The sequence below is a fragment of the Gymnoscopelus braueri genome (assembly GCF_963280865.1).
Source record: "Gymnoscopelus braueri genome assembly, chromosome: 10".
Taxonomy (NCBI): Eukaryota; Metazoa; Chordata; class Actinopteri; order Myctophiformes; family Myctophidae; genus Gymnoscopelus; species Gymnoscopelus braueri.
In genome coordinates, this window is record NC_137611.1 from 52,407,430 (window position 1) to 52,426,031 (window position 18,602).

Below are 18,602 nucleotides of genomic sequence, written 5' to 3' on the forward strand. Positions count from 1 at the left end.
AGATGACTGAAGTTGGCAGCGGGGTCGAGGGAAGAGGTGGCGCGGCACACGGTGTTGGCCATTGCGCACCTAACATCCCTGGGGTTCACGATCAACACTCAAAAGAGTGTCTTGATCCCATCCCAACAAGCCACCTTTGTGGGGATTTCTCTGGATTCAACCACAGGTTCCTGGCGTGTGTGCGCTCTTTACGCGTGGGGCGCAGAGTCACGTACAGGACATGCATGCAAGCGGCGGGTCTCATGGCCTCGGCCATACACCTAATACGGTTGGGCAGATTCCACATGAGACCTTTTCAGAGGTGGATGCGGGCTTTAAGGATCCCGCACACCATGAGCTCTCGAAAGGTGGTGGTATCTCCCTGGTGCATAACGACGCTGCAGCCGTGGTCGCAGGCGTCCTTCCTGTCCGAAGGGGTCAGGATAGGCGCGGTAGTGTCACGAAAAGTGATTACCACGGACGCTAGCCTCTCAGGTTGGGGGGCTGTCCACGAAGGCTACTCAGCCAGGGGGGTGTGGAACTCCGCTCAGAAGGAGTACCACATCAACTACCTGGAGCTGTTGGCAGTCTTCCTCGCTCTCGAACGGTTCGAGAGCCGCATTGTGGGGTGCCATGTTCTGGTCAGAACGGACAACACCACAACGATGTGCTATGTCAACAAGCAAGGGGGCCTGGGCTCCGTTGTGTTGGACAAATTAGCACGCAAACTGACGCTCTGGAGCATGTCGCTCCTAGCCTCGCTACGCGCCTCCCATGTACCGGGCCTACTCAACAGCGGAGCGGATCTGCTGTCTAGAGGCGAGCTTCGGTATGGGGAGTGGTCTCTCAACCCGCAGGTTGTGAACCTGATCTGGGTTCGGTTCGGACGGGCTCAGGTCGACTTATTTGCATCCGGTGGGAACGCGAAGTGCCCACGGTTCTTCTCAATGAGTCACAAGGACTTCTCCTTGGGGGTGGATGCTTTGGCGCACGTCTGGCCAGACGTTCTGCTGTATGCCTTCCCGCCCTTGGAACTGATACCTCCAACGCTGGAGAGGATCAGGATCTGTGCTGCTGGTGGCTCCAGCATGGGGTGTGTGGAGATCGGAGATTACTCCTCTCCTCTACGCCGAGCCATGGCCTCTCCCGCTGTTCAGAGACCTTCTGAGACAGGGCGGGGACGAGATATTTCACGAGCACCCTCAGACATTGGACCTTTGGGTCTGGCCCGTGAAAGGCTAGGCTTGGCCGGCTCTAAATGGATTAGGCCGGTGGACGGGTCTTGGTTCCCTGTAAGCTACACGCGTTGGCATGCAGGCGCTCTCTGTGAGCCCAGGTTGCCTGCAGTTTTCAGACAATCGGCAGGAGGTTTCTGTTGGAACCTGGCCTGGCATTGGTGTCTGGGACTGGCGTGATAGTTAGTGGGGGCTTTTCTTCCACAACCAAGGTGTGGCGGCATCTGGGTTGATGCCCACAGTCTTAGGTGTGGAGGCCATTGGCAGCCAGGGAGGTAGTGTACGTACTTTAGGGCACGTTTTCTCCTTCTGCTGGCCTGCCATTGTGAAACCTTGACAGAGGTCTTGACCTCTGTGACCCCAGCTTGACCATTATGGCACTACGGGTGTCACTCGCGGTCTGGGTGGGGTGGGGTGGCTATAGTCAGGGGAGGTTGGCGCATGCCTGGGGCTGGCCTCTTACCCCGGCTGGTAGTCTCCTTTTTGCTTCCCCGGGACCGGCTGGGTCAGGTCCGGGGGTGAAAGGGCGAGAAAGGGGCCTGACTCTCTCTTAGAGGGGTCAGACTTGTCTGACGGGCCCTTGTCTTACATCCCTTCCGTCTTGACCTAAGGGGTCATGCGTCTGGAGGTCAGGGTCTTGCCGGGGGCAAGATCTGGGGCCATGGGCGTACGGGTTGGGTAGGGTTGCTGCCTGGGACTTCCCAACGTTTATGTGTCCCATAAGTAAGTATCTTAAGAAGGAACAAAATGATAACTAGGGGTTACGTAGGTAACCCCAGTTTTATTAGTTCCGTAGTAAGATACTTACCAAAAACCCCTTCTGTGCGCTTCAACTAGCGTGCAGAGTGAAGGGTTTAAGAGGACGAACCTAGTGACGCAGGGGGTTTTATAACCCAACCACTTCCGGTGTGCGTCACAGAACCCTAGCCAATCGAAGAATTGTAACCGGGAGTTCATGTGTTGTGCTCTGTGCATCGCTAGAGAGCGATGATATCCCATAAGTAAGTATCTTACTACGGAACTAATAAAACTGGGGTTACCTACGTAACCCCTAGTTTTCAAATAATTGTAGTGGAGTAAAAGTATAATATTTGCCTCTGAGATGTAGTGGAGTAGAAGTTAAAGTATTGGAAATTGGAAACAATTTGTACAAGTAAAGTACAAAATTGTACTATGTACAGTACTTAAGTAAATGTACTTTGTTACTTTACACCACTGATGAAAACCACACCCTCCAGTCAAATCATCTAGGACAGTGGTTCCCAATCTTTTGTGGCTTAACTTCCCCTTTCCCTGATTTCTGAATCCAAGCACCCACCCCGTACGGTTATTTCGTACTGTCTTGCTGTCGGGGCGGAAACCTCAAATGTCCAAAACTGTTACTTTTTAAGGATTCAAATTCAAAAATAGCAGATCTACAAGCTCGAAACACATCTCACCGCGAGTGTGTTGAGCTTGTAGATCTGCTGTTTTTTTGGGGGGTGGGGCATAACCCATTAAAACCAGGAAAGCCTCTGTGTCAGTTTTGATTTTAGCTCTATACAGTATAGCACATTGGTTGGCCATTCAAAAATAGCAGATCTACAAGCTCATGGTGCTATGAGCTTGTAGATCTGCCATTCTTTTTAAACTCTTGAACATTTGTGCAAATCTTTGAATATATATATTTTAAAGCATATATTTTAGAGCATTTTATGCGCTATAGCTAGATTCGGCCAATTAGTAGGATTTGCTCAAGTGAAAACATTAGATGTGTCAAGCAATGACAGATCCTGATAAATAATAACGATCAACAATAACATTCTCCTCTTCCAGACAGTTGTCACTGGGGTGTGATTTGGGAACTAACCGGAGCTTTGGGCAAACCCGCCTCCGGAGAGCCGCTGGAATCTAAACCGCGCCCCCCGTCCATCTCCATTGGCTGGCTGTTTCCACCATAGCCATGGCTGTAGTTTTTGCAGCACAATACTGCAAAACCCTACAGTACAATGCTACATTTCTTTATTACAGTAAAGTACTTTAGTTTGTATTGCATTCTGGGTAGTTTCAATGAAGCGGGAATATTTGACATTGTTACTGTAACCTGCTGTAAGCTGAATGTAACCTGGATGTAATATGCCATGGCAATAACACATCATTGTGGTAGATGAAGAGTTAGCCCTGTATCTCTAAAACTATACTGCAGGGGTTCTCAAGCTTGTCCTCTCCGATCTTTCTTCAGACTGAATGTACATATATTTACATTACACAGTTTAATAGATGAAATGATCAACAATTAATTTCAGCAAATTAAAAAAAAGAAAATAATCACAAAAACTACAAGCGCATTCCCGGGTTTAGGTTTCCAGTAATTAAATGATTTCTTAATAAAAAGGTTAATCAAAAGTTAAAGTTAAAGCTCTATTGTGACAGTTCAGTGACAGAGGTGTCCCTGCTCTTTAATGAACAGAAAATACAGTTTCAGGTGGGTTGCCAATTTCATCCAATCAGGAGAGAGAACCCATTTATCAGCTTCAATTTTACAGTGTTCCAATCATAGACGCCTCCTCCGGCTCTGAGGCGTCTGTATCTCGGGCGCACTTCCGCTTCCGCGGGGCAAGCGGGAAGCTTCCGCGTGCGTCACAGAAGGGGACGTTCGGTAGGCCAATCAGAGGCAGGTGGGGGCGGGACAACTAGATTCTGACAAGTCCTGGAAAAGACGCGCTGCGATTGGCCAGTAGTCAACGCGCTTTGATTGGCCAGTAGTCACTTTGAGTGGCAGTGTGTCCCCTCTAATATGGCGGCCCCTGGGGCCCCTTCTGTGGTGTCTGACATCAGTGCATGTTGAAAATCACATTTCCATATAAAGGCTATGGGCATTTGGTTTATATTGTGTCTGACATGACATCAGTGCATGTCGATCTCCACAATATGTGCATTCGACTCCATATATGGGCATTATTTGATGGGGCCTCCAAGGGCCACGGTGGTCCACACTGACCGCATGATATATGACCCACCCATTAGACCATTTTAATATAGGATAAGGTTGAAAATGAGTGAAGTTCTCCTTTAACCCCTCAGTATTTTACAGTAGACACAAAACCAGCTACATTTCTTCCAAGGTTTACATCATGCTGAAGTTTCTGATAACAAAACACAAACATGTACTTCATGTACTTGCTGTCCGGCCAAGCATCGTGTTGCCAGCCACTTGTTAAATCCATCTTTAACAATGAATCCCTCCAAGGCTTCAGCAGCCTTCTGTTCCACAGCAGCTGAACACAATTCATTCCTAATCACAAGACATGACAGGAGGGGAGGGGAGTGGTGGAAGAACTCAGATTCTTTACTTAAGTAAAAGTAGCAATACCACCAAATAACAATTCTCTGTTATTGCACCCTCAGACATTGGACCTTTGGGTCTGGCCCGTGAAAGGCTAGGCTTGGCCGGCTCTAAATGGATTAGGCCGGTGGACGGGTCTTGGTTCCACGCAACTATCACATTTTTCTTCAAACAAATATCTAAGTTCAAACAGCATCAGTCATTTAACTTTTGTAAAGATGTACATAATTACTAAACTCTGAGACGAGCTCAGTATTTCACTATTTACATTAGAATGTTCCAAGATGTGAGATCTTTTGCTTCTAAATAAATTACAGATCAAAGCAACATCCATGCAAGCTTGAGGGCTAGCGGTGAGTTGATAGACCTATATGATTAGTCAAGAGACACCAAAACAGCACAATGTTTGGCACTAGATCATTCCATCCATTCCACAATATTGTTGTACTTATGTACAACAATATTGGTCACTTTATTTGTCTGTAATTTCCCTTTTCTTTGTGGCAAACTCCATGTTTTAAAAAAAAGTAAGGTCAATCACAAAATTACCCCTCCCCCATTTTGTTAACCTTTATTTAAAATTGCATTGAGGTACGTGACCTCTTTGCATTTATGGAAATTAAGTTAGTTTCAGTGTAAGACATAATTGGCCTTTTGAGTCTTAAGTACATTATGCAGAGAGGGACAGAGATTATTTACTAAGGTATCAATTAATTATCGATCAACTAAATAAATTATAGCAGTGTTTCTGAGTTAAAGATACACAACGGTACAATGAAATTAAGAAAAGGCCATTTCACCTAAACCAGAACTTATAACTACAATGTTTGTTACACATTTCATTTGAACTGAATGGAATGTCATTAGATATTTTGTCTTCTTTTACCCCGTTTAGAGAGAAACATGATTCCAATTTAATTTCAATGGTTTCAAAGGTTTATACCACAACCCCATTTTATGACCCCACACTTTATTTATAGTGCAACTTCAAAGTTGAAATAAATCATACAGAATAGGAATATTATTTATTGTGACGCATCACAGTTTTATTCGAAAATACATTTATGTTGCGATTCCTGCTGATACTTGTATATCTTATCAAGGTAAATGAGTTTAAAGGGTACGGAAAGGTGTTTGTGTACACATTAAATGAAAGCATATGAATCAGCATTAAAAAACTTTTCCATGTCAAGGACCTCAAATAAATATGTATTTAGCCACAGACCCCCATCTGAAAATATTTTTTGTCAATAAAATATACAAGATTTGTTTCCAAAAATAATATTCCAAAATGAAGACTTTTGAAAATAGCAGATCTACAAGCTGCCAACAGCTTAAGTGGTTCAAACTGATTTTGATGCTACATTAACACATTTAGCTGGGGACCCCCTGGAACCCCCTCAAGGACCCCACTTCAAGAACCCCTGCCATTGGAACAGATCTCAGATCAGATGTAAAGTCACAACAACAACAACAACAAGGAGCTTTGATGAGAAAAGTGCATCTTTATTTTAGTTTAGTGGCCTGGCAACACCACCAGTCCCTCCATCAAAAAAAAGGGGAAAAAAATAAGAACAAGCAACCAATCAGCAGCGAGCGCCAACAACAGGCTCCTCCCTGCCAAACTGTACAAGCCCCGCCCACCCCACCCCCCCCCCAAAAAAGCCTCAACTAAATATCTCAGTTCAAATTTCCTTCTTGAAGATAAAAAAAACAACAACTCGCGATTTTGGTAGCAAGATAAAAACTAGCCGTTCCGTTTCTTTAAATGCGTCCCGTCTTATTATTGTCGACGACATCCATCCATCTGATTCACACCTCTCCTTTGTCGCTCTGATGCCCCGATTCCTACTCTGCCGTGGGACAAAAATCGCACGTCAAAAAAAAATCGCCATCCTACAAGCTCACAAAGCGGCTTTGTGAGCTTGTAGGATGACGATTTATTGGGTTGTTACGTGGCACATTTTATGTCGCACATTTTTCCGTACGCAGCGCCGTCGGGCGACGGAGCATAAATTGGGGCGAGGAGCCTCCTTTTGTTTTTGTTAGAAAGATGTGGGCGGGGCCAGTCTGACTTTGTCCCCATTGTCAAACCCATTGGTCTGCCAGAATAGGAGGCGTGGCCCGCACAGTCTCCCCTGTGCAAGGGGGGGGGCGGAGCTAGTCAGACTCGGAGTCGGTGGAGTCGTCTGATGATCCTGAGCTGCTGTCGCCCGAGTGCTCGTCGTCATCTTCATCATCTTCATCGTCCTCACCCTAACCGGAAAAAAAAACATCAATACATCTACAAAATATAATGATATGTAATTATCATCTGCTTTTTTCAGAATAGCCAACACTAACATCTAAAACGACACAGATGCTTTCCCGGTTTTAATGGGTTAAAGGAGCATTTCGGACAAGCCTTTTCCTTACCTTTATATGATGTTATTATGTCCTAGGATGAGTGGTACAGTAGAACATTTACATAACTCCATCCCGAGTCCACCGCAGCTAAAAACCAGAGCGGACGGTCCGTGCGCTAGATCGTGTATTTTTATTGCAATTTTTTTTTTTTTTTATATCTGACGTTCATAATGACAGAACCTAGCCACAGTGTTTTTGTCCCAAATGGGCCACCGTAGTGTTTACAAGCTTGGTTGAAATCACGGGTGAAATCTCGTCTTGCGAGACTTCCGGAGGGGCTCATCTAACACACACACTGTGGCTTAGTGTCTGTCAATATGAACGTCAGATATCAACAAAAAATAATAAGGACTCGGGATGGAGTTATGAAAATGTTCTACTGTACCACTCATCCTAGGATATAAAAACATTATATAAAAGGTAAGGAAAAGGTAGTCCAAAATTCTCCTTTAAGTTTTGAGTCTGATGAAGAGCCGGTAGGCTCAAAACGTCACGTCCAATGGTGTAAAAGGAACCAAAATACATTTATAAGCTTTGGAGCATGACCCAGTGTGCGGACTTTAATGGGTTAAGTTAACTTTTTAATCAAACACAATGGTAAAGTGCTGTATAGGTGTGTAATGTTGTAAGTTGACATGTGATCCAACACAATGGTAAAGTGCTGTATAGGTGTGTAATGGTGGAAGCGCTGACCTCGTCTTCACTGTCGGTGCTTCCAGACGTCTCATCATCGGAATCATCAGAGTCGCTCTTCTCCTCCTCATCGTCCGACTCTGATGTGTCCTGCTGGAAACACACACACATCCCCCCCAGGGTTACTACTTTCCACACACACACACATTCTAGTCCACTGCTTCCAAAACAGTGGGTCGGTACCCATGTTTGGGTTGCAGTAAATATCCCCTTTTTGGTGTCTTCCATTTAAAAGCAATATATATATATATTTGTTAAAAAGTTAAAACCAAAAAAGACAACTTTTCATCAATTAAATTAATATTTCAAAACTGGTTCATGAATAAATTGAATGCAATAATTTCCATTAATTCATTAAAAGAAAAAGTTTAAGAAAATAGCTGATCTACAAGCTCAAAACGTGGCGCAAAAACAAAAAAAAAGCTTTTAGATCTGCTATTTTCACTAGATCCCTAGTTTGGGTCCCGGGCAAACGCCTAATTTCTCTTTTGGGTCCTGAGCTTAAAAAAGGTTTAGGAACCCCTGTTCTAGTCAGGGGTGTGTATTGTGTTGTGTTGTGTTATGTTACCTTGGCTCGGTACGCCATGGCCCGCTTGCCCACCGCGACCCCGGGTGCGGCGGGTCTCGAGCCGACCGCCTTCCCCTTCGCCACCACGCGAACTTTGGACACCGGACTGCGAACTTTGGCCGTGCTGCGACGTTTCTGTCAGGGAGGAGGAGAAGTAAATATGTTAATGATGATTGAATCCAGCTGTTCTCCACCTGTGGGCCATGAGGATATTGCATGTAAGCGGTCCCCCAAATAATTGGAAAACTTTAGTGCGAACAGCTCTTTTAGTTAATCCATTAAGACCGGGAACGCATCTGTGTTATTTTTAGATTTATTTGGCTGTTCAAAAATAGCAGATCTACAAGCTCATAGCGCGGCGATTATTTTCAAATGCATATATATTTTTAAAGCAAACATTTTGACTCAAATCTTTGCTTCTGGGGATTCTACAACTGTATGTTGTTATAATATCAGTGGTCCTCAAAACATCTTTCATGTCAAGGACCCCCAAAATGATATATATTTGGCCGCGGACCCCCATCTCAGAATATGTTGTTCCAGGGACCCCCAGAAGCAAAGATTTGAGTTAAAAATGTTCGAATCTTTTTTTTTTATTATAAAAAACAAACAAATTATATATATATATATATATATATATATATATATATATATATATATGTATAATTGTTTTCTTTTTTTTAATTGGCTATCTTTTAATAGCCATATAAATCTAAAATGACACAGATGCGTTCCTGGTCTTACTGGGTTAAGGAGAAGGAGTTAGTCAGGAGGAGGTGTACTCACTGTGGAGGCGAACTCTTTATAAACTGCACGCTCCTGAGGAGAAAGAGACTGAGGGAGGAAAAGGAGAGGAGAGAGGTACGGTTCAATAGTTGTTTGTAGTTGATCTTTGTGTCACACGTAGATTTTTAGTTACTAGTTACTTTTCAGATATAAATTATGATATTATGAAACATTCATTAACCACTTTAGCCCTATTTTATACCTAGGCTATTTGAAAATAGCAGATCTACAAGCTCAAAACGTGTCGCATGGCGACGCATTGTGAGCTTGTAGATATGCCATTTTCAAACATTTAAGTACATTTTGATGCCAATACTTTTGTACTTTTACTCAAGTCAATTTTAAATTCTGGACTTTTACTTGTAACAGTATTTCTGTATTGCAGTATTGGTACTTTTACTTAAGTAAAGAATTTGAATTCTTTTTCCACCACTGTCCCTAGTTGGTGTTCTTGTTGCCGTTTACCTTGACCCAGGCCTCCAGCTCGGCCTTGTACTCCAGCTGGGACTCCTCCACTTGTTTCTTGTACTTGTCTTTGTGGGTCTGGGGCAGCTTGTGCCACCGCTTCCCGATCTCCACCATGCGCTCCTTCAGGCTGAAGTGATTCAGCTCCCCGTTGGTCAGCAGCTCCTGAGAAAACATCTGGTAGCCGCTCCTATTGGCCAGAGAGAGAGAGAGATAGTAGTTTTATAGTAGGTGCAGTTCAAGGTGTTCAGAACTGAAAAATGAAACAGAAGCGGTCAAGGAGGCGGGACGTCCGATTTACCGCCTGATCGTTTTCGGAGCTTCCGTTGCTCCAGACCACTGGTTCCCAAACGGTGGGTTGGGACCCATATGTGGGACCAATTTTTATGGGTCTCGAATAAATACCCCTTTATTTTTTGTTAGCTGGATTTTGATTTTAATTATTATTTTCCCAAAAGATTTCCCAAAAAGTCTGACATTTCTCTTTTGGGTCTCAAGCTAAAAAGGTTTGGGAACCATTGCTACAGACTGTATGAAGGAGGCATTTGAAAATTGTGGGAGGCAACAGTCTGGCTCGCGAGACAATTATTATGCTAAAGGTGTCATTGTTGTGCTAATGGTGTCAGTACTCACACAGGTGGTTTCTTGGGTTCTCCGTCAAACTTGGGTCTCCTCTGTGCCGGTCCTGCCGGAGGCGCCCTCATCTCCACCAGCTCCCTCTACAGGTTAGATAGACACATTACAACAACACTGTTAAACCAAAGAGTATCATTTTACCCCAATAAAAGTCATGACTCAAGTAAAATACTACTGTAAAAGTACACACACACACACAGACATCCCACCTCTCCCGGAAGTTCCGGGAGTCTCCCGGGAATTAGCGTAGCTCCCGGACACCCGCGAGCGACCATAAATCTCCCGCAAATGCCGACCAGGCCATCAAATTGTGGATTTGCGGGAGAACGGTTCCTATTCACTTCTCATTACTCAGATCCGGTCTAAAGCCTGCTTACTGTCTCGGTTTGCACACGTGAGGCTCACACAGACCGGATCTGCAACCTTCTTTGTTCTCATTCGTCGCTGAACTAGTCTCGCGTAGCCAGACAACTATTCCACAATCTCTGAATGCTATATAGAGTCTGGAACTAACTACAACTCCCAAAATCCGAGAGAGGAAACTGGCACTTCCGTTCATGAAAATATATTTTAAAATATCTTTACTTTTTAATTTCCATTTCTGCTAAGCAGCAAGCTATGTATACTTAGATGATTTGTATTTATATTAGGATAAATTTGCGCAACTGTAAAGACAAAACGGAAATGGAGAGGAGGCTCCACATCCGGTTTATATACTAATCATGATCAGAGCTTCCGAGTCCCAGACTGTATGCCGGAAACATTTGAAAATTGTGGGAGGCAACAGTCTGGTAACGCGAGACTATCGCTGAACTGTCAATCTGACCAAATGAATTAATGTCATTCGCTGTGGGAGGAGTGGGCGTCTAAAAGTGACCAACCAATGGTCTCAGATGAATAGAGAGACGGAGTCGGAGAGAAAAAAAAATACATACAGTAGCCTACTCAGGAACTTTTGCCCGTTGGACTGTATGCAACAGTAACTTTTCTCAGCTCACGGAGGCCTTAATGACTGCAAAAGGCACGTCGAGGTATGTTAAGCTGGCAGCATTGTTGATGAAGCTCAGCTAAAACACTTATGTCCTCTTTGTAGCTTTGATTGAATACTTTATCAACAGCAAATCAACAGCGCAGCTGCTGCTGCCAATTTATTATCTACATCAATTTTGATGAGAGAGATCAAAGCTAAAAACATGTGGCGAATGCATTCAAATAGCCTAGTGAAATTGGAAGATCTACAAGCTCACGACTCACGAGGGGTGTGAGCTTGCCTTGTAGATCTGCTCATGGCTTTAATAGCTACACTAATGATGCCCAAATAACTAATACTCCAGGCAGAAAGAGTTTAAAGTGACTGTATGTGTATAGATAAAGATCTGTTTAAGTGCTTGTAGATTTGCTAGTTTTTAAGATAACTGATTCAGTGTATATTGATCAAATAAGAGATGGAGTGCTACTTGGGAGGGATAAATCAAGATCTATTTATGTGCTTGTACTGTAGATTTATATTGGTCAAATAGAGATGGTAAAATCAGGCAAAAATAAGAATTAAATCACATACAAAAAATTGTAATTAAAGAAAAAAAACAATGATCCTCAATACACAGGACACATCAGACAGACAGACAGAGTCAGGAACAGGCCAGCCACAACACAGTGGGGGGTATCGGAGAGGAGACGAGAAGAGCAGTGGGAGGAAGTGTTTTTGGGGATGGGGAGTTCAGCAGGAAGTGTAGGTGTTGTTTAGGAGGAGGTGTGTTCAGTGGGAGGTCAGTAGGTGTTCTCACTGGAGATTTTAGAAGGACAATAGGAGGAGGTGTTTAGGAGGTCAGTGGGAGGTGTGTTCAGTAGCAGGTGTTTAGGAGGTGTTAACTCTTTCATTGCCACGGAGGGGAATTCCCGTCAGATTCTTTTTTAGTGGTTTTATAAAAGATCGCGCTGTTCTCTATCACCCGAGTGATCAGGTTCACTTTCCACTCACACGGATACGGAAATAACATCATCTGAAGATTTCCGCCTCTGTCCGCTTCCTGTTTATTGGTTTCCTGGAAACAGTTGTATCTCGAGTTGCCTTGTTTTGCCCTGGATTCGGCGAGACACAGTAGTTTTAACGTGGTCTAACAAAGGAAGGGACAGCTCCGGTTATATTTGCTTTTCTCTGGACGAAGAACGGTGATCCCCTTTGTGTTTACCAGCCGTCTGACAAGCGACCATAATGCATTTTTTACGGAAGATGCCGTTTTCAGCGTTCCTGCGACAAGGAAAGGCACCTCGTCTGCGATTTCTTTTTCCTCTGGGCGACGGCCACAGATACTGTTTGTGTTTAAACATGGTCCGACGATGGATCATAATGGATCTAAATTTTCTGTGACCAGTTGAAAAGGTTAAATAACACGAAAACACTGGCAGTGGGTGACTTTATTAAAGGAGAATTTTGGACTAAAGTTTTCTTACCTTTTATATGACGTTATGATATCTTAGGATGAATGGTACAGTAGAAAAAATTCATAACTCCACCCCTGAGGAGGTGGAGTTATGACTTGCACGGTGCACGGATAGGCCTTAGGTTAGATCACATATTTTAATGGCTTTTCTTTTTTTTTTTTTTTTTTTGATCTGACGTTCATAGTGACAAAACACTGTCCCAAAAAAAAAAAAAAAACAGAAGTCTCTCTAGACGAGATTTCAATCTCGAGATTTCAATCTCGTCTAGCGAGACTTTTTTTTTTTTTTGGTTGCATAGTGTTCTGTCACTATGAACGTCAGATCTCACCAATTTTTTTTTTAAAGCTATTAAAATATGTGATCTAACCTAAGGCCTATCCGCGCACCTTTTAAGCTGTGGCGGCTCAGGGGTGGAGTTAAGAAAATGTTCTACTGTACCATTCATCCTAAGATATCATAACGTCATAGAAAAGGTAAGAAAACTTTAGTCCAAAATTCCCCTTTAATGTATATGTCACAGGGAGATCGAAGAACCAGGGCGATTGAAGACAGAGCGCTCGTTTTTAGGCACGGGGCTTCGGGGCGAGGCGGGGCTTTGTGGACTGTGTGTGTGTGTGTGTGTGCACTTTAGTTGGGACGCCTGGCTCGTGGCTCCCTCTAGTGTTGTTTCTAAATTGAACGCATGAGTGCGTGCGTGTGTGCATGCGCGTGTGTGCGTGTGTGTGTGTGTGTGTGGTTGCGGCCATATATGCGTGTGCACTTTAGTTGGAAAGCTCGTGGCTCCCTCTAGTGCTTTTTCTACAGAATTGCTGGTTGGGTGGTAAAAACGAGCGCGCTTTCTTCAATCGCCCTGGTTCTTCAATCTCCCTGTAACATATATACTCTTGGCAGTGAATGAGTTAAGGAGGTGTGTTCAGTAGCAGGTCAGTAGGAGGTGTTCTCACTGACCACAGGCTGGTACAGAACCTCATATCTCTTCTGGTCCTCGGCCGCTTTCTTGATCCACGGGATCTTCTCCTTCTTCTCCATGGTCTTCCACGCTGCCACCATGGCTGCCTGGGTACGCTTCCTATCGTTCTGAAAGACCAACACACTAGCATTAATACACCTGGTACTACATCCAGTACCATGCTGCTACCATTGTTATATAACCATGGTTAATAATGGTTAGAACTAGGTTATTAACGCATTCAATCTGGGAACGCATCCACGTCATTTTAGATTTGAGCTACAGCCATTATTTCATACTTTGGCTTTTGAAAAATAGCAGATATACAAGCTCATAGCGCGGCACCGAGCTCCGCGCTACGAACTTGTAGATCTGGCAAATCTACATCAAATTTTTCGTATTTTTTAAAGCGAACACTTTGAACTTGAATCTTTTCTTCTGGGGGTTCCCTGGAACAAAATATTTTTTACAAATGTTTGCTTAAAAATATATATATATTGAAAGATTTGCAAAAAAAATATCCATTTTAAAAAAAAACATTACAGATCTATAAGCTCATAGCGCAGCACACTGAGCTTGTATATCTGCTATTTTTGAATAGCCAAAGACATCTTAAAATGACACAGATGCGTTCCCGGTCTTAATGGGTTAATAGTTACTAGGCCGGCGTGTTGGGTTGGGTTATGAGCTATATGGAGTGTGAAGGCATGTGTCTTATGTGACTGGCTATGTTTTATTTTTATAGCATTGAAATACTGATGGTGTTGATGAACTGTGGAACTGGACGACCCCCCCCCCCCCCCCGCCCTATCTTTTGTTTGTGGAAATGTTTAAATATCAATAAAAATATATATATACAGTATATATGTAAAATAACTTTGTTCACGGGTTTATAGGTGTAAATAAGTGGGTGAAATGTGTTTTTATGCAAGCTCCAATGTGCATAATGCAAAAAATGCATGTCAAGGAGAGGCAAAAATCGAAGTGTTTTTTACTTTGTTGCCTAATTGTGTTAAAAATAAAGATTTCATTAATTCATTGATTCATGTCATTAATTATGATGATTTGCCCAAATATGTAGTTCCACACTGATGTCATTAATTATGCTTATACTTTTGCCCAAATAAGGAGTTTTGTTTGTGTGGCTGTACCAATATAAGTGTTAGCATGTGGAACATCACTGCATTGTTTTACAGAGACTTGAAGACTTCACTTTCAACCACTTTGTTGTTGTGGTCCACAATGTGGCACTGGATCTTGGATCTTAACAGAGGAACAAAGAGATCCTTCGATGCTGCTGTAGCAGTGGAACACAATCTGTACTCCTTTGGAGGGTACTGTAACTTGAATGACAGGGACCAGATTGCAGTGCATGTCTTTAATACAGTGTCTTTGAGATGGATTCAGTTGTCTCCTGTGACAACTGGAAGAGGAGAACATCCACCTGAGGTTCCCTCCAACTGTGTGTATCACACAGCTGTGCTCATAGAATATATCGTCTACATCTGGGGGGGTGTAGTGAATTTTCAGATAGAGGAGCGTGCTGACTTCATATATGGCAAGGGGCACCACTCCAACATGCTTTATGCATTTGATGTCGACACCCACAGATGGTTAAAGCCCAGTGTTTCTGGGACAGTTCCAAAGGGGAGGAGGAACCATTCAGCCTGTGTCTTGGGGAAGGTCATGTATATCTATGGAGGATACAACCAGCTGACTGGACACACTAATGGCATCTACAAGTTGGACACCACCACAATGGTCTGGTCTTTAATTAACACCACAGGCACTCCACCACCTGTTTCATCATGTCACTCTGCCACCATCATTGGGACAAAGATGTTTGTATTTGGGGGCTATCCGGAACACGACAACAACATCAGAGTGTTTGATACAGAGACCAACTGCTGCCTGAACACGCCTTCTACACAGCTTCTTTCAGAAGGACGCTGGGGTCATTCAGCCTTTACTTACAATGGAGAGCTGTACATATTTGGTGGCTACAACAGTCATTTGAAGCAGAGTTTAAACGATCTGTGGAAATTCAATCCAGAGACCTTCTCCTGGAAGAAGGTTGAGCCCAAGGGGAAACGCCCATTTCAGAGGAGATATATGTCCTGTTGCATGGTGGGAGATCGTATCATCCTGTTTAGAGGATACAGAGACATACCAAGTGTCCTGTACATGCTAGACTTGAATCCTGGTTTGAAGATGTTATGTAAGCTAGCAGTTATTCAGTATGGTCTGGAGCAGTCAGAACTCCCACACGACATCAGGTGGGAACTGGCAGCCATGACAGCAACAGAGTAAATAATGCAATCCGCCAAAGACAACCATGTTGTCTTTTGTGAATTATGAACTCAGAATGTTACCTCGTCCATCCAAACTATAGGATCAGATCAGATCCTATGGACCTAACCATCAGATGAGTTGAGTTTGAACAGGTTCTATTTACTGTACCCATGTTTTCTTTTGCTATTTTACTTGTTGTCTAGTACAGTGTTTCCCTGGATCGGCACCCATCTGTGGGTCGCAGACACCATTTTTATGGGTCGCTTTTTTCAGTTTCCTAAATGTGTTAATATTAAACAAATAAAAAATAAAACATTTTCAGAAATAACAAAAAAATCAAATATTTTTCAAAAGAACTTCACACAAAAAAGTAAAAAAATTCCACAAGACAATATAAAATAAGAAGAAATTAAATAGCTAGATCTGCTATTTTAACTAGTTTTGGGTCCTGGGGAGACATCACATTTATTTTTTGGGTCTCAAGTTAAAAGGTTAGGGAACCCCTGGTCTAGAATACCAAAATTGAATGAATGCGTTTACTATTGATTTAATTTTTCTGTATATCTCTGCTACCCCGCCTGAACACACACACACACAAAAATAATTATATATTATTAATTTAGTGGTTTTTAGCCCATAGGCCTGCATACAAATAATTACAAAAATGTGCACAAAAAACTACGACTAATCATTAAATGCCTGCTACACATCATAGCAATAACATGTTTTCCTTTTGTCTAATTCTTCATTATTATTATTATTATTATTATTATTATTATTATTATTATTATTATTATTATTATTATTATCTGTCATTGACTATGTTGTACAAATGTTATGTTTAAATGTCAGGTTACAAAAGAGGGTATTATGTCATTTGAAAAAAAAAAGGAGTTTGTGCCGTTTGGCACATTCAATCAATGGGTCATCTGAATCTCACACCCCAAACCTGGGACCGTTTGGACTATTGCTCCCCGAGCTATGCTCCCGGACAGAGATTCTTTACACAGATTTAAATAAATCAATCAATCAATCGTTGGTGTCGGGCAGAAACCAGATAACTCCATTTTTCCTCTTTTGCATTTTTTCCCATAAATCAGTGCTATTGAACACCCTTTACGTCTGTGTGTTGATTAAAAAAATATTGAATCAATCAAAAGTATTAAAAAGCGCTTCTGACAAAACCAGCCAACTCCATTGGATTCTCAAACTGTCTGTTAAACCAGCTAAGTCCACCAAAAGGGGGTGGAGTTAGCTGGTTTTGCCGACTCCAGGCTCCACCCTCTTTTGACCTCCAACCTCATTGTGAACTTGGAGGTCCATTCAGCTGTTCTTATCAAAACCTCCTAACTCCACTTTTTGTCATTTCCTGAAAAATGAACATTTTGGAGTTCGCTGGTTTCTGCCCGAAGGCAGAGAGAGTGTGAGATAGAGATAGAGACTAGGTTATTAAGGGCGTTGTAACTCACTCTGTATTTGACCAGGTAGTCTCCTATCACACTCTGTTGCCACATGTCTTCGGCCGTCTTTGGAGTTTCGGGGAGTTTGTTTTTCTTCTTGGCGTCCCGTTTGTTGTTGGGAAGCGCCGTCCACTGCTCTGCCTCCGTGACACAAGTCTGTAACACACACACACACACACACACGATGAGAACGCACACCAGTGTTGATTTCGTCGACTAAATAAAAACTAAAGCTAAATATATTGACAATTTTGTCAACAAATAAAAACTGAACTAGAATGTTAATGAGGGACTAGTGGAGAAGAGATTCAGCGATGCGTTGTGAGCTTGTAGATCGACTATTTTCAGCATGCAACCAAGTGTAAAATCAGCCATTACGACGCCATCAAGGCACCGCCAAAATACATTTTAGTCCTTATGATAAAAAACATGATGATATTTAGTCGACTAAAACTAGACTAACAGTAAAACATTTCAGATGACTAAAATATGACTAAAACTAAAGTGGAATTTGTTTCAAAAGACTAGGACTAAAACTGAATATTTGCTGTCAAAATCAACACTAATGCACACAGCCAATAACACAACTCACACACACACACACACACACACACACACACGCCCATCAACTGACGGAATAAAATAGCTAATTTATTATTTAGAAAATAAAAGGCCACCTAAAATTTACTACACTTCTCAGACTTAGAAATGACATCAAATGTATCAGATAAAAATATCGCAAACAATACAGAGCCACCTCCCTGACAGAATGCATTCAGCAGGGGGTCTGAGTACAGACATGATGTCAAACCCACAACTCTTAACACACAAACATACTGATTCATAAAGTTTGGGAACCCTTGGCCTAGAAGTAGGTTTCTAAATAAATACCAATTTCAGCCACTAGAGGGCAGGCACCACATATGGAACCATGGCCAGTGGGGCGGTTGAATGAGTGTGTGGTAATAAGTTATGAACTCACTGGATAAAGTCATACACTTAGAGGTACGGAGGCAACAGTTCAGCTAATATGTTTAATCCATGAAATATGAACATGTATGAACTTATAAATTACATATAAACAAACATGCATGAACTTATGAGTGATGAAAAATGAACATGTATGAACTTAAAGAGATGAGATATGAACATGAAGATTAATGGCAATCTGTCCATTCGATTTTGCGATATCTTTGCAGGAGGTAATTTTGGCCTAATGGTGGCGCTAGCATACATGGACTGACTGCCGTCCGTAGAGCCCCTAGCCATGTATGTTAATAATGATTATCGTTAAGCTTCCTTAGAAAACACACTTTTTTTCCGATGATGTCACAGAACACGGACCAATAACAAAGGGCGGAGC

At 42.6% G+C, this 18,602-nt stretch overlaps 1 protein-coding gene across 2 annotated transcripts in view; it reads right to left on the reverse strand.

The window, feature by feature from the left end:
* Positions 1-6,193: 6,193 nt before the first annotated feature.
* Positions 6,194-18,602, reverse strand: part of ubtfl (upstream binding transcription factor, like) — a 29,714-nt gene continuing 17,305 nt past the window's right edge. The window contains exons 13-20 of one of the 2 annotated variants that reach the window (XM_080440969.1): positions 17,249-17,395; positions 13,505-13,615; positions 10,091-10,176; positions 9,458-9,647; positions 8,993-9,040; positions 8,207-8,341; positions 7,639-7,731; positions 6,194-6,795 (exon numbers count right to left, since the gene is read on the reverse strand). In XM_080440969.1, the coding sequence (XP_080297095.1) occupies positions 6,700-6,795; positions 7,639-7,731; positions 8,207-8,341; positions 8,993-9,040; positions 9,458-9,647; positions 10,091-10,176; positions 13,505-13,615; positions 17,249-17,395 (906 nt within the window). In that variant the 3' untranslated portion in view covers positions 6,194-6,699. Of the gene's footprint in view, positions 6,796-7,638; positions 7,732-8,206; positions 8,342-8,992; positions 9,041-9,457; positions 9,648-10,090; positions 10,177-13,486; positions 13,616-17,248; positions 17,396-18,602 lie in introns of both variants that reach the window. The other variant, XM_080440968.1, reaches the window with a different exon arrangement.